This window comes from Colobus angolensis, unplaced genomic scaffold (genome assembly GCF_000951035.1).
Source record: "Colobus angolensis palliatus isolate OR3802 unplaced genomic scaffold, Cang.pa_1.0 Scaffold126, whole genome shotgun sequence".
In the NCBI taxonomy this organism is placed as follows: domain Eukaryota; kingdom Metazoa; phylum Chordata; class Mammalia; order Primates; family Cercopithecidae; genus Colobus; species Colobus angolensis.
Genome location: NW_012113808.1, coordinates 6,012,491 through 6,033,136, shown reverse-complemented (window position 1 = coordinate 6,033,136; position 20,646 = coordinate 6,012,491). Strand labels below are relative to the sequence as shown.

At 44.1% G+C, this 20,646-nt stretch overlaps 1 protein-coding gene across 1 annotated transcript; it reads right to left on the bottom strand.

Moving 5' to 3' along the window:
• Positions 1-325: 325 nt before the first annotated feature.
• On the bottom strand, positions 326-20,205 carry LRRC52 (leucine rich repeat containing 52). The gene is given in 3 exon segments (XM_011933357.1): positions 326-511; positions 513-778; positions 19,584-20,205. Coding segments are annotated over 3 exon segments (1,047 nt in total). The 3' UTR covers positions 326-352.
• Between the last annotated feature and the right edge of the window lie 441 nt (positions 20,206-20,646).

Here is a 20,646-nt window from a genome sequence, read left to right as displayed (position 1 = left end):
GCCCATGGACGCATTCCATTAATGTTAATTCTTATCATTGTCTTATATGTTTTTCCATTTGATTAATATTAATCTTCACTTCCACTTAAATTGTTTGCTCTTTAGGAGAGATCTTAAATTGTGTTTTCCTTGTATCCATCCCTCCAGCACTTAGTTTGGGGACATAGTAGGTACTTATTAAACACGAGTTGGCTTACTTTTGGGGTAGGCTTTCTTGGTATTTAGATGTATCCAACAATGTTTCTAGATTTTGTTCTACCCCATCCTGCTGAGCTCAAGGAGTCATCCTCGGGCTGGTGAAGTGGGAAGGGACCAACCTGTGAAATGGCTAGCAGAGATTTTATTTATTTTACTAGTAGGTTTCAATCTCTATGACAGCTCCAAGGTGGTGGGATGGGGAGGGCAAGAGAGAAAGCAGGAAGCCTGAGGGAGGCACATAAGATAGTGGTCTCTGGCAACTAAATAAGCTGAGGGAACTCCTGGACCGAGCTCGTCTAGGTTGGAAAAATCTGCCTGCTGACTTCCACCCTAGTCCCGGCCTCGTCCTCGTCCTCTTCGCTTGACTTGCGGCGGGTGTTCTGGTAGAGCACAGCACACACACCTGTGAGCCAGGCAGCCACAGTTCCTGCGGCGAAGATGCCGAAGCCGATGAGCAGCAGGAAGAAGTAGTCTTTGTGGTCCAGGTGCGTGATGCACATGTACCGGAGTGGGTTCCCCACCCGGGTGATGGGCCACCCTGTCAGCTCTGTGGGCTCCACACATGTGGCATTTAGATCATCTAAGAAGAAAAACACAGCAGGCAGGGTGCTGAAACAGCGTGACTCCCAGTGTCCTAAGGCCAAAGGAGATCTGGAGGGGCCATCTGGACCCTCACCGCTCCAAGTGTGGTCTGTGGGCCAGCAGCATCGACATCACCTGGACCTTGTTAGAAATGCAGAATCTCAGGACCTACCTGCGACCTCCTGAATCCGAATCTGCATCTCAACAAGACCTTCAGGGTATCTGTTGCACATTGGAGTTTGAGAAGTACTGGGCCTGGACTGTTCCTTGTCCCCAGGCTTTTCTGCATTCAGGCCATAAAAATGCTTCTTAAGGATGCTCAAGGAAGGAGAGGCCACAACAGGGGTAGGGAGGTTGAAAGGTTAGGCAAGATTGCCATGAAGTGTTGACATCTCTCTGTTCTTTACCAATCACCTCCCTCTTGCCCCTCCCTTGTGTCCATCCCAACTTTCCCTTCACCTTGTCCCTTTCTCTTTAGCAGTAGCTGAGTCCAACCTGGGACCACCAGCACCCGCCAAGAGCATTGCAAGCCACTCAACTCTAGGAAGGGACGAAATTCTCTTGAAATGTTTACTGTGTGTTCTAGCCGCTCACCACTTCCCCACCCCCCACCCCTGAACAAGTCAGGGGAGCCCAGGGTAAACAGGTTGCCGATAGGGAAAGCAGTTCTGCTTCTCAGAGGTGATGTTGGCCATCACTGGCTGATTAGGTCATCGACATGAGTCTTCAGTCATTCTTAGCAGCTGACTCAGCTTCCTGGCTACTTCTCTGAGCACCTCACCATATGTAATGCCATGGCCTTCACTATATAACAGAAAGAAAAGTGGGCTCTGGAGCTAGACAGGCCAGGCTTCTAATCCAGACTCTGTTACTTGCTAATTTTGTAAACTTCAGCAGGATACTGAATTCTTTCTCTGAATTCCATTTCCTCATCTTCCCAGTGCAAAGAATGACACTTCTCAGGGTAGTTGAGAGAACGTACTGACACAGGTAAGAAGGCACAAGTGATTGTGCCTCAAGCACGGAATCCTTGGAGTCCTATCACTGCCCCTGCATTTTTCTAACTCCATATACTCTGCCATGCTGAGGCTGAGTGCTTGTGTGAGATGCTCAGGTGAATGTATCCAGCACACACTAAATCATTGAGCTCCAGCTCAGCACTGAGGCCAGAGCTCGAGACAACCACAATCAATATTATAATAGCAGCCAGTATTTGCTAAGTGCTTACTATGCACTAAGTGAATTACTAATATCTCATTTAATTCTAATAATAACCTTGATGCACATAATATTATTTTCCTTGTCTTACAAATAAGGAAACTGAGACTCAGGAGATCCCATAACTTGAAGGTTGTAGATAACTGCAGAATCTAGATAGAAGACAGAAGACAGAAAGACAGTGTGAGCTTGTTTTGCTTAAGTGGGATTTGCAAACAGGAGCTATTGTGGAGAGGAGTTTCCTCTAAACTTCAGGGCAGGAACTGCCTGACTAGTGAAAACATCACTATCCTTGGTGACCCAGGATGTTAGGAAAATCAGGTTCAGTTAGGGAAATCCTAATGGGGGCTGGAAGCAGCATTCAAAGAAAAAGTACAGAAGTAAGTTGGCTGGGGAGAAGGCATTTGGGATTATGGGTAGCTGGAAAGAGCTGTCCTCTTCACCTGGACACCATTACCTGCCTCTTGCTTCTGTATCAATGCACCTACAGCAAAGTCATTTTGTTTTGTTCAGAAAGATGGCCTGAAGTGTGTAATGCTGTTTAGGACTCAAGCTCAGAAAAAGTTGTAGACACAAGAGGGGAAGCCAGTGCAGGGACTGTGTTGTATCCACTGTTTGTAATGATTACAGAGGAAGGGAGAGGAAGAAGCCTCTCTCTAGACTGAGTATGGGATGGTGGCCCTCAGGGCAAACCTGCCCCACCAGAGAGCTCTCAAGTAGAGGGAAAGGAGTTGAGGGCTGAAGTCACAGGAACGCAATTATGCCTCTGTACCTCTTTCTAGTCAGCCTGGCTTGAGGACCTCTGTGGCTTTGCCCAGGAGGCCTGAGCATGGGGCTCCCATGAGCTGGGGAGGCACCTGGAAGCTCTCCAAGAATTCTATTGAGAGAGAGCTCAGGTCACCTGCCCAAACTGTGGAAGACACGAATCTTCAAAGAAAGTTGTATTTGAAAAAGGAAAACATGGGATTCGGAGGGTCTGGGGTGTGTCTAGGGGGGTTTATCTCATTCTATTTTTAAAAAGATTGGGCTTTCAAATTGCAGCTTGGGCGGCAGGGATGAGACTAAACATCACACACGTTTCCCCATTTTGGAGCATTAACTTTGAAAGGAGCAATTAGGCAGTGATTTTAATGCATTGTTAGGCTGCTAAGTGAGGGATGTGGGTGGCTTTGTTGGGAGGGAGGCCTGGGTTTCTCTCCCATTGAATTATCTCCCCCTCTTCCCAGTCGCAATGACTGCCAAGATTTGGGCTCTCCCCTCCCCGGCTCCCTATCTCCATTGTTTCCCTTTCCCAGCTCAGGGCCATTTCACACACTTCTGCCAAATTGCCTTCCCCAAGTACAGCTCTTCCCGGTCACACTCTGGCTCAAAACCCTCCTCTGACCTCCTGTGAACCTCAGAATAACACCCAGACCATTTGGCCTGGCATTCAGAGCCCCTCAGCATCTACCCCTTCTCCCCTTCTCTCCTTGCTTCTCAGCACTGCTGGTAACCTTTGCTCCAATCAAATTAAACTACATACTATGCCTTGATTACACCTCACCCTTGCCCTCATCTGTAGTTACTTTGTTACACTGCTCCTTTTGTATCAAATGCCTCATACTCCTAGTTTTGCAGGATCATATTCTTCCCATCTTTTAAGATCTAACTTAAATGCGTCTATTCCAAGGAGACCTTCCTCAACCACCCCGTCCTCAGAGCTTGGAGGACATGTGATTGTTCCCACTTGTGAACTCCTCCCTAGCATTTCTGTGTGTCATTCTTAAGTACCTATCACATTCTATCTTGCGTGATGGTTATTTACAATGTGCATCCTTTCTCCCCTACTAGGTAGACTTTTAGCTCTTAAAGGTATAAACCATGTCTGATCATTATTGTTCTGGTTAATAAGAGCTATCATTCATTGACCAAATTGTGTAATTTGTAAAATTGAGGGATGTTCTGGTATTTTTTTAAATTATGAGATTCTAGGTTAATCCTACTGTTTTGGTTTAATTCTATAAAAACACTCTGTAATTTTGATCCTTTGAAATTTCTTGAGAATTTGCTATATGGCTGACTGTAAGGTCAATTTTAGTACATTTTCCATGTGCTACAAAACTATTATACGGTAGAACCTCTAATGACATTGTTTCATTCTCTGTCATTTTGTTACAATACTAATGAGAAAAAAAATATTCCCAGCCAGGGCCACTGTTTGTATGCAGTGTGTGCACGCTCCCCATGTCTGGACAGGTTTTCTCCAGGTGCCCTGGTTTCTGCCCACATCTCAAAGATGTGCATATTAGGTGAACTGGCGTGTCTAGATTGGGCCAGTCTGAGTATGTGCGAGTGTGTGTACGTGTGGCCCCCAGTGGAATGGCGTCCTGGCCAGGGCTGCTTCCCACCTTACACCCTGAGCTGCCAAGATAGGCTCCAGCAACTCACAGCCCTGAACTGAAATAATTAGGCAAATATTATCTTACTTGTGTGTATGAATCTTTCTGAAATGTATGTATGTTTCATATTTCAATGCTAAATATCAGAAGTATTTTTTGATCTTTGTGTAGAAGTTTGGTGATGTTTTCGTGACTAGAAATAAGCTTTAGAAACTTAACTCTTGCTTATATCAATTAGCCTATGGTAGAATTGGTTTTGTTATATGTCATTTTCCTTAAAGTGGCAGTTTCCAAGAACCTATGGATATTAAGTGAGGACTTATTGTATTATTTGTTGAGTACATTGTTCTATGCATGTCAGTTAGGTTGTGGTGGTATACTCATCTTCTATACCCTTATTGACTTTTTATTTATAAACATCTATTGTCTCTTAGTTATTATTAGACTATTATCTACTAGTCCCTGTAACTATGTAAAATTACCAGTTTTTACTGTGCACTGGTCCGCTCCATATAGTTCTTTCAAGTTTTGCTTCACTTTTTTTTTTTTTGAGATGGAGTTTCCCTCTTGTTGCCCAGGCTGGAGTGTAGTGGTGCGATCTTGGCTCACTGCAACCTCTGCCTCCCAGGTTCAAGTGGTTCTCCTGCCTCAGCCTCCTAAGTAGCTGAGATTACAGGCACGTGCCACCACGCCCAGCTAATATTTGTATTTTTAATAGAGATGGGGTTCCACTATGTTGGCCAGGCTGGTCTCGAACTCCTGACCTTAGGTGATCCACCTGCCTTGGCCTCCCAAAGTGCTGGGATTACAGGTGTGAACTACCACACCTGGCCTTCCCTTTACAAATTTTAAAGCTGTGTTATTAGGTGCATACAAAGTTATAATTGTTACGTCTTCCTGGTAGAATTACCCTTCTAACATTGAACATATCTCTCATTATCTCTAGTAATGCTTCTTGCCTTAAAGTTTACTTTGTTTAACATTACTATGGCTGCATTGAAATTCTTTTGGTTAGTGTTTGCACTGTGTATCTTCTTCCGTCCTTTCACTTTTATCTTTCTATGTTCTTATATGTAAGGTATATTTTTGTAAGCAGTATATAGCTGGGTTTTGTTTTTCATCCAAGCTAGCAAACTTTGTATTTTAATAAGCCTATTGACATTTAATGTAATTACTGATATATTTGGATTTATATCTAGTATCTATTTTTTCATTTGTCTCCTTATTTCATGTCCTTTTTCTAACCCTTTGTTGCCTCCTTTTTTTTTTTTTAAATCATTTAACTTCCTTTTCTTTAACTTATTAACCATACCTTCTTTTCCTATTCTAGTATGGTGACTTTAGAAGTTTTATACCCATCTACTGATCCTGGAGTGCCTGACATGTGCTAGGCACTATATGAGATGCTTTACAAAATTAAACTCTAAGCTCTACTCTTGATCAACCCACAGGGCAGTTTTAATTATTCCCATGCTATGGAATGAATAAACTATACATCAATTCTTCCTTCACTGGCTTTCTTGATTTCCTGGCCTCTCACACAGGGCGTCAGCAAGTACTGTTGTACATGCTGTGCACTGCACAACTCCAGGAGGTTCCATTCATTTTATAGACAGGTGACCCAGCTGTATGACACCACTTTACTCAGCCTCACTCCAGTGGCCCAGGGCATTAACTGCAGATGTCATTAATATTGACCTTCTTATTTCAAATAGTTCCTAAGGAAATATAGACCACCATCTGGTTTATTTCTGTACACAGTATCTTGCTCAAAGGTAGAAAACCTCTTTGTCAGAATCAGATGCATGGAACAACTACAATGTCTGGGGCCTGGAACCACACCTATTAGTGTAGCAGCCCAGGAGACCTCCCTTTCAGAAAATAGTCTTGAACCCTCTGGTTATAAGAGGAACTGCTTCTTTTCTCTGTCTTCCAGAGGGACCCCAGTTCTGCCCAGGGCTCTGCTGCAGGTTCCCAGTGACTTGGTGCCCCCAAAGAAGCCAGGCCATGGGCACGTTGCTCTGAGCCCCTGTGGCAGCTTGCTCAGGAACCTTCTGGGCTGACTGGAGGGGTGAGCATCTAGGCGGTGGCAATGGAAAGCAAGAGGGTGGAATCTGAAGGTACTGCAATTACCTCTCAGTGAGTAAATTATGTTTCTATCAGCTTAAGCACCTTGTCAAGCACTTTGTCAACTTCTACCCTGGACCTAGTGAAAAGCCTCATTCCCCCATGTTTTCTTTTAGGCCCCAGTCCACCCAAATATCAGTAGATGTACAGTGTTTTGCCTTCTATTTTTTTTGCAAGGTAAATTATGTTTTTGTCAAGGAAATTGATATGCCACCTATTCATTTGTCTGACTCCACTCATTAGATTACAGATACTATGAGGATAAGGATTTTTTGTCTGTTTTGTTCACTGACGTTTATCAGGATGCTAGAGCTCAGGGTGTATTTGTTGAATGAATTGATTGCTATTCAGACTTCTTGGGCTCACTGTCCCTGACATAATGCTCCGGTGGAGGAAAGGGAACCTGAGTGGTAGAATACCATACGTGGGTCAGCTGACCTTGAACTGCCTCAGACACTCTACACTGGGTGAGTAGCAATCCCTGTGAGAGTCTGGGGAGGTTCAGTGAGCTAAGTGAAGCTCCAAGGAGGCAGGAATGGATGCTCTCTAGGATCAAATGGAGTATAAGCCTTGAACTGGGAAGGGCACCTCCTCTGTCCTGTGAGACCAAAGAGAAGGAAACAAGGGTAAGAGTATGAGGACAAACTGCTGCAGGCATGATATCAAAAGGTAATTATTATTATTTCCAAATTACTTTTTGAGAACTGTTTGAGAGCAGAGACCCTTTTTCTGAACCCTTGTATCCTTAGTTCCTGGCACGCAGTAGATGCTCAATAAATGTATGTCAAATGCAAGGGTGGATTATTGGTCTGATCTCCTATAGTACTTTTAAAAGTCTGATGTCTTTGGCCTGTTGTTTAGGACCAGTTCCCCAAATAGAATTCGAAGTGATCACTATTATATATTCTGTTGTACTATGGGTGCCCAGAGGAGATTATTCCCTAGAAGGAAACCTAGGTTGGGCAATATGGCTGCTCAAGAACACCAAAGCCAACTGGCCAGCAAGGCCCCCTTCTCAGATCCTCATGCACAAACCTATGAGAATTTCAAGCCCTGGCACTGGTTTCTACCTTTGCCTTTGTGGAGCTCCACTTACTCATTGCCCAGCTGTCATCCAATGATGGCATAAGCCAGGGGTCAGCAAACTACAACCTGTGGGCCAAATTCAGCCTGCTGTTTTGTAAACAAAGTTTTATTGGAACACAGTTTTCCCATCCTTTTACTTATTTTCTAATGCTGCCTTCACCTTAATGGCAATGTTGAGTAGGTGCAATGAAAACCCACAAGGCCTAGAATATTTACTGTTGACCCTTTCTGGAAAGCATGTGCTGACTCCTGGTCTAATCTATCCTAGGCACCTTAAAACCTTAAGGATTTGTGTTATATGGGCTTGTGCAAAGTACAATTCTTATCTGGTATTCGCAATTTCCCCCCCTTGTGTATACAGTCTATGGATTTTTAAAGGTTAAAAGTGATTCATAGACTCATGGAACATGTAGACGAGACCTGGATGTTCAGCAAGTTCAACCCGATGGTGCCTGTGCTTTGCAGGTGTTTTAGGTTATAGAACTGGTCTTGTGTATAACCGGTTGCATGTGGGCGTGATTCAGAGGCAAGAAGCTTTCTTTTTCTCATAATTCCGTCTCATGGGCTTATCAGTACCCAGAACTCTGTCAGTGGGAGATGAAACCTTTCATTTCACCAATAAAATAACACTCAAAGTGTAACATTTTCTGAAAAAGAAGCAAATGATTTAATCCCTACTCAGGGGTAGCCCCCTGCTACCACCTTTTGGTGGGGTGAGGGGAACAAGCTGCATGATGGGGCTGGGGGCTGGGATCAGATTCTTCTTGGAAGTTAAAAATTAAATTTTTTTCCTTCTAGTTTCTTCTCAGTTTGGCCTAAAGCTGAGCCTGCTTAAGAACTACCCATCTGCTCAGAAAAATCCAGAGGGCAGACAGTTGTCCTCATGGATAACAAACCATTATGAAACCCCAGGAGCCGAAGGGCACCATCATTCACCAGTCCACCAGGCAGAAACACCAGGCAGAAACTGCTTGCTTCCTCTTTCACATTCCACGTTCAGATCATAAGGAAACCCTGCTAGTCCTACCTTCAAAATGTGTCCCGATTCTTACCTCTTCTCATCACCTGGACCATTGCCCTGGTCCCAGCCAGTGTCCTCTTTTGCCTGAACTGTGTTGGCCTCTGAATGTGTGTCCTTGCTTTTTCCTACAATCTCTGTCCGGAGACAGCAGTGGGAGCAATTTGTAATTACAGATCCTGTCACTTCCCTATTCAAAATCCTTCCATGACTTACCATCACACTTAGAATAAAATCAAAAGCCTCTCCATGTCCTATCTACCCTATGTGACCTGGCCTTCGTAATTTTCTATCTCATTCTTCCCTTTCTCCTTTTCCTTCACTCTGCTCCAGCCATATTCCCTTTCTACTATGTCAAACTCATTCCAGCCCAAGGCCTTTGTGTTCGTTCTCCCCTTGGTCTAGAAAGAGCTTCTTCCTCCTCATGCAATATTTCCATGACTTCTCTCTCACTTTACTTCAGTTCTCTGCTCAAAATCACCTTTGTGGGCCCACTGAGCCTGAAGTATCTGCCTTGTTCTCAATCTCAGGCACACACTTCTCTTCTCCTCTCTTATTTTCCTCCATGGCACTTGTTGTTATTTGACATTATGTCATATGTCAATTTATTTATTGTCTTCTCCCACTAGAGTGTAAGCTTCATGAGAGCATGTTTGTTTCTGTTCACACCAGTATGCCCCGTGCCTGGCCAAGGCGCTGGCGTCTGATTGGCGCTCAGTAACTGTCAGTGAATGCATGCACTCAGATCTCAGTCTGAGCTCCTTACCCCTTTGTAAATGTCAAATAGGGATAACAATGCCTGTGCCTCACCTCAGCCAAATGCTGTGACCAAAACATCTTGACTGTTAGAAGAAAATGCGTTGAAAATTACAAGGGTTTGTCTAACATGACTTTAATTCCATTCTTAACTATGTTTTAATTGGATGCATCAGGTTTTTAGTTATTCTCTTATTTGGGTTGAGGAGAAGGCCAAATTCACCTGTGTGATCAAAAAAGCTATCATTGGCCAGGTGCAGTGGCTCACGCCTCCCAGCACTTTGGAAAGCCAAGGTGGGCAGATCACTTGAGGTCAGACCAGCCTGGCCAATATGGCAAAATCCATCTCTACTAAAAATAAAAACGTTAGCTAAGCATGGTGGCACATGCTTATAGTCCCAGCTCCTGGGGATGCTGAGGATCACCCCAGCCCGGTAAGTCGAGGCTGCAGTGAGCTGGGATTGCACCACTGCACTCCAGCCTAGGTGACAGAGTAGCAAGAGTGTGCCTCCAAAAAAAAAAACAAAACACCAACTATCATTGCATATGGACCATGCAGCAGATTAGGTGTTTGTTAATGACAGCATCTTGGAAGCATTAACACTCCCCTCAAGAGCTCCAGCACCCCTAAGTTGAACTCCTTGCCTCTGCTCACCCTGTTTGTTTCTGCAAACCCACACTGCTCTACGCCTTCTCCACATCTCATGTGACAATCAGAATCACCACCAGGCAAAGAATTTGTAACAACGACAGCTAGCATTAATTGAACATTTACTGTGTGCAGTTCTAAAATCTTCATGTGGGTTTTTTCATTTAATTATCATAACTTGAGGTAATAGGCACTATTTTATCTGCATTTTGCAGATTAGAACTTGGGTTGGATGGAGACTGTTGCCTACGGTCAAGTAGTTGGCAAGTGACAGAAGCAGGATGAAAAGCCAGGTGACCTGCATCCAGAGCCCACCTTAGTGTTGCCTGCTCAACTAGGATGTGAATACCTCAAGGACAATGGATATTTTATAGTTGCCTAATTGGATTGGTGTTATGGAAGCATCATAGAAAATATTACATGAAACTGTGTACTTTATAGATATATAGTCATTCTTTGTTTTTTACCTCACTGAAAGAGAAATACAGGCACCAATTGGGCCACTCAATTGTATTCATCCCCCATCTATATATCACACTCACCCCCATCTATGTTTACCCTTGCCTCCTTCTCTGCAGTCCCAGAGGGCAGAGGAGGTGCCACTCCTCTAACAAGGATTACCCCTCCATTTGGTTCTGGAGACCATCCATCCACTCCTGTCCCCTTGGGAACTTTACCCCACAAATGACTTCCCCTCTCTCCTGTATCTTTGTCCTTTTTCTCTGCATCGACTCCTTCCATCAGCAGATAAACACATGGTTGGATTTCTTTTCTCCTAAAAATCCTCCTTCTTCATTTGTTTTCTCTCCAACTAGCACCCTATTCCCTTCAGTCCACAGCCATGCTTTCTAGAAGAGTAGTTTACATGGTTTACTCCTTCTTATCTTTGATGTTCAGTTCATAGCCCATCATGGATAGGTGTTCACTCCCATCATGCCAGTGGAACTGCCTAAGACATCAGAGATCTCCGGTGCTAAACCTGATGGACAGTTTTCTGTCCTTATCTGACCTGCTCCCACTTTTTGGAACTCTTTGGCTTCCATGAATTTATCCCGTTCTAATTTCCTTTGTCTGGGGGCTCCTGCTGTCCTACATGGGTTGCTCTTCCTTACTTGACCCATTGGTATGTTGAATTCCCCAAAGCTTCTGTACTTGGCCCTTATCCTCATTTGAAACTCTTTTTCCTGATTGATCTTATCTTCTGTTAGGTTTTAATGATCACTAGTGAGTTGATGATCACCAAATATATGTATATTTTATGCCCTGTTCTCTATTCTGAATTTCAGGTCAGAACATCCAAATGCCTAGTGTTTAACAGGGACTTCTCACTCAATAAGGTCAAGATGGGACTGGGCTTCTCCCCTGACTTCCTCACTGCCCTCCTCCAAATGTGTTTATGTCAACAAAGCCCCCACACTGTCCAAGTCAACGTCTTGGGAGCTACCATTGATTATTTCCCTTTCCTATTTTTTCTGTATCTCATTCATTCACTCAGGAAACACTAGTTGAGCATTTTCTCTGTGTCAGGCCTGTGCTTGTTTCCGAAGATTTGGATCTGCTCTCATAGAGCTTCCAGTCTATCAGGGAAGACAAATGTTAAATGAATACACATTTATTAATTAGAATTGTGCCAGAAGTTACAAAGGGTGTACAAGAAACTATGAGAAGAGCTAGTTCAGTCCCAAATCCTGTTGCTTCTGCCTTCTAAATGATTCCTTCTCAAATGTCTACACCTCTCCTCCTCACTGTTGCTATAGGCTGCCATACTGTCTGGCTTGAACGCCTACAGAAGCTTCCTTCCTAGCCCTACCTCCAGCTTGCTTGCCTCCCAAGACTTCTTAGGATATATTGCATGTTCCCCAAAAAACCATTCAAGGCCCTTCCTAGCTGGGCCCCCATCCTTTTCTCTAGCCGCCTCCATCCTTTGCAGGATTACCTCCAGGATGAGGAGCTCTTCACCTTTAAAGATGAGGAAACTGAGGTTGGCTGCTTTGGCCAGACTTGCACTGCTGTTTTCCAGAGTCCTGAGTGATGCTGGGTGACCTGAGGGGCCAGGTGTAGAGATCTGGCATTTCTGAGCTTGGAGTGACCTTCGATCACCTACTCTCAGGGATCCCAATTGGCCTGCATCAGGGAGTGTGTCAGCATCACCCAGGGGTTCCTAAATGTCCCATGCTTGCTGCTCCTATCCCTTCTCAGCTTTTCTGGGTGGCTTAGGGATCACTGACTTAGCTGCACCCCTCTCAGACCCCTCCTTGCCCGCGGGAAGCTGCTCTTCTGGCTTTCAACAGCCTTGGAAGGCTTGGAACTGCTGGTTGCCCAGGCTTTCCTTCCTTCCTTCCTTCCTTCCTTCCTTCCTTCCTTCCTTCCTTCCTTCCTTCCTTCCTTCCTTCCTTCCTTCCTTCCTTCCTTCCTTCCTTCCTTCCTTCCTTCCTTCCTTCCTTCCTTCCTTCCTTCCTTCCTTCCTTCCTTCCTTCCTTCCTTCCTTCCTCCCTCCCTTCCTTCCTTTCTTTTCTTTCTTTCTTTCTTTTTGCCTTTGATCTTTATTTTAATTTCCCTGATGGAGGACATGGGTAAGCATTGATAGTGGAATAACGTGAGGACCTGAATTCATTCTGGAAATCTAAGTTTGGGCACAGTTGTGGATGACTTTGTACTTGGTAGGTTGAAATGGGGCCATTATCCCATTACAGCAGTCTTGAATACAGGATGATATAACCTCATCGTGAAACTAAGATGTTCTCTGCTCAAAACACCCTCAAAATGACTTGGACCTGAAGCAGCACATGACTCAACCCATCTGCTCCCTGCAGATGGCCCTGAGTGGCTTTGTCCACTGCCTCTGCAGCACCCTTGCTCAAGCTCCTCTGATGTATGGGCCCCACCATCAGGCTCATTTAGGACTAGCTAAGGCTATCAGAGCTGACACAGAGGGGACTCTCTGTCCTCAAACCACCCCACTCTGGCCCCTGGTAGCCTGTCACTTTCTGAATTCTCACTGTTTCTGGTTGTTCCCTGTCAAATTGCAAGTGTTCCCTGAGGGGATATTTCAAAACATTAGGCATTAGCATCTCAGTGCAAATTGATTCATTTACTAATTGGAACAGCCACAGAAGGTCCAGAACACAAGCCACTGTTCTAGGGTTTCTGAAAAGTGGCCTAAGGACCACTGGCATGAAGAGTTGACTGAATCAGAACCTCAGGGCATAGTACCTGGGATTCTTGTGCTCGTTAGTGTTTGAGAAGCACTGTTTGAGCAGGTCTGGCCTGGGAGGAAAGTTTGGGGCAATGAGTTCCTTGGGGTGGAGGCATTGTTTTAGTGAAGTTGAGGATGCTTAATATAGGAGGTGGGAGAGTGCAGGAATTAGAGGCATCTGCTTCTTAATTGAACTTCCTAATTATGTGATATAGCCCTCATCACTGGGAACACCTCCACCTCAGCACTTGCCACTTTGCACTTGCTCACCTGGGACCCTGCCTGCTGAGCACTGTTCTCTTCTCACCTCCTGTGCGCTTATCTCTCTATTTACGTCCATAGGCTACCAGCTATAAGAGGCCTTTGAGGATATCTAACCCAAATCCTTTATTTTAAGGACAAGAAAAGTGACTCTTGAAGAAGGAAAGTGACTTTCCCCATATCACATAGTGGCATTTCTGGGATCAGGACAGGGCCTCCTGGCTTTTAATTCTATTTTCTGTCTCTTGTATCCTAGATTATCTTATTCAAGACAAAAATTATGACTTCTTTCTCTGTGAAACAGCCACTCCAGCATTATAATGCAATGTTGGGACATAATGAATATACAATAAATGTTTCAGAGTTAAATGGATCATGATGTGCCTGACAGCAAAGAAATATCGTGGCATCAGGGAAAAACATTGAACTTGGATGTCAGGATATCTCTGTGCTGGGCTTTTCTCTATAGCCACTTACCTGTGACTCTGGATTCTAAAGTTGTAGCTTAAACATCCTATGTTAAAAGGCTACCCTGACCAGTATGGTAGCCACTAGCCTTAGGTTGCTATTTAAATGTATTGAAATAAAATAAAATAAAAAATTTCGGTTCATTTGTTCTAGTCAAATTTCAAGAGCTCAATGGCCACATGCGGCTAGAGACTACTGTATCGGGCACCATATGTGTAGACTATTTACCCTGTTGCAGAAACTTCTGTTGGATAACATTAGAGCAGACTTTGCCGATAGAGGGGAATGGGATGTATGAGGCCAGGTTTTGTATGTTTCAGAGCTTAGAGTTTGAGTGAATTTTCGAGAGCATCCTGAAAGCCATTCGACCCTATCCCCTGAGGGAAATCAAATATCGTGGGAAGAACTCAATGACCACTCTCACCTTCAAGTATCATTAATGACTGGAAAATAACAGTTCTGGCCAGGAATTAGTCCTCCCACTTGCTAACCTGGGCCAGAAAGGAAATGGAACGTATGGGTCTGTTTTCAGTCTGTATTGATCAGGACTCAGTAGAGCACCCTGGCAAGGGACACATTACAACACACCTCCATTTCTGCTGTAACTTTTGTGTTTAAAAAGTGACGACATTAACTCTTTGATAACTGAATACTTTTCAGTACATCTGGTGAGTATGCCATTGGAGAGTTTCTTTTGATTCAGAACTTTGATTAAGTGCCAAATCTCTTGCCAACTTGAGAAAGTTTTGATATTCTTGTTCAGTGTAGCCTTATGATAAAATAAAGTGAATGAAACACTTGGCTTCTTCTACAACCCTTCTATAGGGGATGCCCTTAGCAAAAATGTGACACAGAAGAAGCATATGATATTGCCCTCATGTCTTTTATTTTAAGACTTCTGCACTTCCTTCTTGCACTTCTGTTTCCTTCAAGGTTCTCCACTGCTGCAGAACTAATCTTAGCTAATCAAATTCCCAAGAATTAACTCCTCCTGATGTGAGAGCTGATAAAGGCTTAAGGACACTTGTGTTATTCTTCCCAGGAGTTCATGTATTTTTGCAGGTTCTTCAAGATCATAATACATACTTGGGACCCAAAAGGATGAACCTCTAGTGGCTAATTTCAGATTAGTGGTAGGAAGTGGATAGGGACACACTGGGGCAAAAGTATTTATTACTCAGTTATACCATGTAGGTGATGTCTTTCTCCTGAGGCTAGAGAAAGTTGCCTACTTCTAACATCCCCAGAATGTTGCCTACTCATCCACACCTGCCTCTGGAAGTGGAGCTTGTCTTTCGGTAGAGCTTTGGTTCTAGATTCAGGTGACTCAGGAACAGGCACCCTGCTGATGCTGGTCCAGCCCCAAGTCTCATGGCCCAGGCTGAGACAAAGCCTTGATTTGAGCTTCTGCTTTTGTTGACTAGGGTCTGAACACCCATGTTCTTAATTTACCTAATAATACCCAACTCAGAATGTGACATAGATTTGTCCTGTCTCTCCAGGATTCTCTTTGCCCCATTTTTGTTTGGGTTAGAGTCTTAGAAGCAGCTGCCTACCTTCCCACATCCTATCTATATTCCTGCCTGCATCTCTATAGTCATGTTTCTAGACAGGGTGCATTGTCCTTTAACACCACATATGCTGAGCCTTCCTGAAGTCCGCTGCTTATCTGGGGGAACACTTGACTGCTTTCTGCTATTCTACTCTCTTAGTATCCTGTACCTTTCCTCAACTACCAACCATTTGTTTTTTGATTGCTTGTAGTGTGTCAAGCTTAAATGCTAATGGCACTTCATAAATGTTCTCATTTCATTTTATGACAGCCCTAGGAATGTTGGTTCTATTATTATCCTTGTCTTCAAGATGAGGAGATTAAAGTTCAGAGAAGTTAAGTAACTTATCTTATATCCTGCAGCTAGTCAGCATGAGGGCTAGGATTATAACCCATTGATTTTATTCCAGAACCTGAGCTCTTAACACTGGGCTCTGCTGCCTGAGGGTGGCTGTCCTTCATCACCTGGAGGACAAGTGGCTGCCCCAAGTGCCTGTCACCCCGGTAGGCACATGCTGGCCTCATTTGTCGTGCCCTGTTTTGTTCTGTTATGCCCAACTAAACTATGGCACAGATATGGCGCAGATGACCCAGAGTTACGTGAGTCTCCATATGCAGCCTTAGGTTTCTTGGTTAGTTACCTTCATGAGCACTTGTTTGGCACATAGTAGGCACTCAATAAGTATTTAAATAGATGAATGGATGAACTGAATTGTAGCATGGAAGTCCTTTACTTCACTGCATTGCTTTTCAAGGAATATATGTGCACTCTCATATTGTCCTTAATATTACACTACAGTGAAAATTTCCCAGGGCTAAGGTTCAGTATTTCCCTGGGTCTAAAATGAGCCTGTTTGTGAAGTGGATTCTGTTCTATAAACAACCAGATTACTCAGCTTATTTCATAGAAATCTTCCTATTTCCTGAAACATGGATATATGCGGAGAGATACATGGGCTCCATGCTAGAATATGTCAAAGATCACCATTTTGATAACAAATGTGGTATAAATAGGTGGGCTTAAGTTTGAGACTTCACTAAGAATGTTTGCCAATAGCAAAGATATTTCCACCTAGCAGAGACCATGAATCATCATATGAAAGTCAAAAGAATTAAATATCTTTCCTTACATTGAGGTTTGGCTAGAGGGCAAGAGAAGCAGCCAATGAATTTTACTGTAAGGGTGTTCAACTTTATGGGTATGCATGTATCTGTTCATGTATGTGGGTGTGAACCTGTACATTTATGTATGTGTATGTAACATGCGGGTGGGTATGTAAGTAGGTATGTATGTATAAATGGTATATATGTGCAGGTATGTAAGTAGGTATGTATATATGGTATGAACATATGTATACATGGTATATACAAACCTTTGTGTCTGCATACGTGTGTGTATGTATTTGTGTTTTCATGTGTGTTTGTGTGCGTATTTGTGATTGCATGTGTGTATGGGGAGGGAGAACCAGACTGATTAAGGCCCAAATGAGAGCAAATGCTAAGGTTAGATTCACCCTTTTGGAGTTGGGGTAGACTGGGGTGAAACCTGGGTTTGCAAGGGAAGTACAGGCATATCAACGACTTTATGAGGGTTAGTGCTTATTATTCAATGAAAATGATCTTGAGTCAGTTCCAAGTGGCAGCCAGATAGAAAATAAAGCTGAAGTTTAGACGCTATAGCCATATGTTTGTAATATGACTTATATTTATAACTAAATTCACTTACAGGATGATAGTTATGTAATTTGAGGATTTATGAGATAGTATAGTCTTGTGGAAAAAGATCTGCATTTGAAATCAAGTGGTTCAAATCACTTTCTTGCCATTTATCAACTGTGTGATTTTGGGCAGGTCAGTCTATTTTCTCATCCAAGGATAGGGTTAAAAATATCAATCCTAGTCTGTTCCACAGGCTGAGGGCACAAGTTTAAGTGTTGGTGTGACACTCACACTGAAGAAAATGAGGTACCATGTGTGGAAAAATGGAGGGAGATGAGCAAATTAGCAGTGGTGGATGCATGTGTGGGGTCCCACGACTGGGGGATGAAAGCTTTCTCTACCTCACAAAACAGACTCTTCATTCATGAGGAGCTTATAAGCTTGACAAGATAGACACTCCTTTCTGATGTCTTGGAAAATATGCAGTGAAAAAGATCTACTTTATAATCCCATTCAACTGTGGATTGAACTGAAGAGTCAAAGAGTCCAAAGTGGTCAGCCTGAAACTTCTGAGAAGATACAAGTGTGCAAGCAGAAATTTGATGAAGGGAGATGGAGTGGGAGGTGAAATGGTAGGCTTAGGTGCTGGGGTGGAAGCCAAGCTATGTTACTCTTGTCATCTGGGGTGGGAGGTCCCACTTGCAACGTGATAGGCTCTACTCAAGGAAAAGTGCATATATGGTGGGGAGGGGCAAGAGAAGATGACATCCATAGGCTAATTTACAGGAACATGGACAGGGAGAATCCCTTTATGGACCACAGGTCATGCATGAGGATGATTAATATTGAACATCTTTGATAGTGCTTTCTAGACACTATCACAGTTTTGGAGAAAAGTAGAAAACATTATCTCTGGCTCCTAGAGATGGTGTTATAGAAAGGCAAGGCCACCTACCCCAGATAACTGCTTCTGCCTTCTAGTCCTGTTGGAAGAGGGTCTGACAAAGTTAGTTTGTTTTGATTTATTCTAACAACTCCAGATGAGCTATCTGGCAGTAGGGTCAGGTGTCTAAGGCACAACATTTAAGGAGGCACTGACTCACAATGTCTCATTCTCAGTGCACTCGCTCTCAGTGCCTCCTTAAATTTTGCCTCCTAAAAGCCCTGCTTGCCTCATCCCAGTCCAGATTCTGCCAGGAGGACTTTTTGAGACACACCCATTGGGAGGCCAGGAGGGCACGTTTTTTACTTGCTGTCACCACTTGGTTCTCTCTCCCCCAGTTCTCCTTGAAGTCTGTCATTCTGGCCAGGATTATTCCTAGCATATTGCCACCTGGGCAGGACTTCATGGTGGAAACTTTAGCAGGAATTTTATGAACCTGCATCTATGAAAACATTTTCAAAGGCAAACACCCAGGGAAGGGGGAAAAGACATGGTTTTGACAGGATTTGATTTTCTACCCAGAGTCCAATTTTGTCGGATTACATCAGTGGCTCCAGACTTTCTGTGAGGGGTTATTTCTCGTTTTTCTGAAGCTCTGACTTTCCTGGGTAAAAGTGCTATTATTGGTGGAGAGAAGAATTGGAGGGTAAGGATGAGACAGTAAAGTCCCTAAGATAAAGAAGGAATGAAGCACAGGCGCCATGGCAGGCCGGGTGAGGACAGCGGGTAGAGTGGTGGCAAGGAGCTTGGAAATCTCCCAGGTAAGAGTTGAGCATCTACCTGTAAGACTAGAATCTCTCTGCTTGACACAGTGAGCACTGGGACCCTTTCTCCATTGATTCATGCCATTCTCTCCTTCCGTAGGAGGCCAGCATCTTCAAAACAAAGCAGCTATCAAAAGCCCTGTCTTCCTTCTTCCCTCCCTCTCTCACTGTCTGGGTAGCTCACGTGCCCCTCCTTCCATCTGCATATTAAACTTTCCCTTCTATATATATCATACTCCTATTGAATTATCTACTGCTTATGAATGACTGAATTTACTTTTTGATCCTGGAAAAATTCAGTTGCTGAATTAAACAGATTAAAACAGTTTACCAACAGAATACAGTGTCCCTATATTACCTTGTCACTTTGCAATTACTTTATCATTTCTACACACATCATATATTTGATGCAACTCTGTACCTCAGGTAATATTATTGTCCCCACTTTATGGATTAGAAAACTGAGGCTCAGAGAAATGGTGATATTTTCAAGGGTAGCCAACTGGTAAGTGCTAGTTTGGGACCAGAACTCAGCTCTTTGAATTCCTATTTCAGAACTCTTTCTTATTGCTACTCCAGTCAACCCAAGGGTGGGTCCTGCAGAGTAATAAGAATGCATTCAATCAGCTTCACCCAACTTTTTCTCCCATTCTGACCATCTTTTGAGTTCACCTTTTCTGGAGCCACTTCAATCACATCCTCTTCCCCACACCCGATCAAGCCCTCACCTGAGGGGTCCATATGGGACACTATTAAGAAGATGGCGAAGTCCAGGAAAGAGCAGTTGCACTTCCAGGGGTTTCCACTCAGAAACAGGGTCTCCAGAACAGGGAGGTGGTGTAAGGCAGCACTGTCCAGGGTCTGCAAGCCGGTATTTCTGAGGTCCAGGTACCTCAAAGAGGTGGTGTTGGCAAAGGTGAACTTGTGAAGCGATAACAGGTGAGGGTTGTTGGCAATGTTCAGCTGCACCAGGTTGCTGAGGACCGAGAAAGTGAATGGGGAGATCGAGGTTAGGTTGTTGGAGCTGAGGTCAAGGTAGATGAGTTTGAAGACCCCGATGAAGGTATAATCCATCAACTCTCGAATCCAGTTGTTCTGACAGTCCAAATAAACAAGGTCACTGAGGAGTCCTAGATGCATTGCTGGCAAACTAGTGATTCTGTTCTCGTTCAGGAACAGCCTCCGGGTGTTCAGGGGTATGTCAAGGGGGTATTCGGTTAACTGCTTCGCTGTGCAAATTACTTCTTGGGCTTGACACAGACAATTATTTGGACACTTTGACCCTGATACCAGCCCCATTCCAAAGGAAAAGAGTAACCACCCGGGGCCAGGGCCTGAAGCGAGGGACATAGTAAGAAGCCACAACCACCCTCCTTCCACCTTCCTGCGGGCTCTGTCCCTCTGATCCGAAGGCTGCCGGTGGAGGGTGGGGCGGGGGAGGGGCGCTGGAAAGAACTGTAACACTTTAGCTTTGTGCAGAGCAATTTTCCATTACAGGAGGACTGAACAGAAATTGAAACGCGAGGCTCAATGCCCTGCCACCCAGCTTGGTGGCTCTGCCTCTCGCTCCCAGACTGCTGCTGGAAGCTTGCCCACTTGGCAGCTTTGAAAGGTCTCACCCTTTCCCTGCATTTGCAAGTGAAGGGGAGCCAGGGGAGAGCCACATGACAATGAGGTTGCCAGTGGACACCTTTGTGATGTCAGCAGCCTCCGGAGACTGCCTGGCTGAGGGAAAGAGATTCCTCACCTCTCCTTCTGGGTGGTGTGGGGGTGTTTTATGTGTCTTGGTAA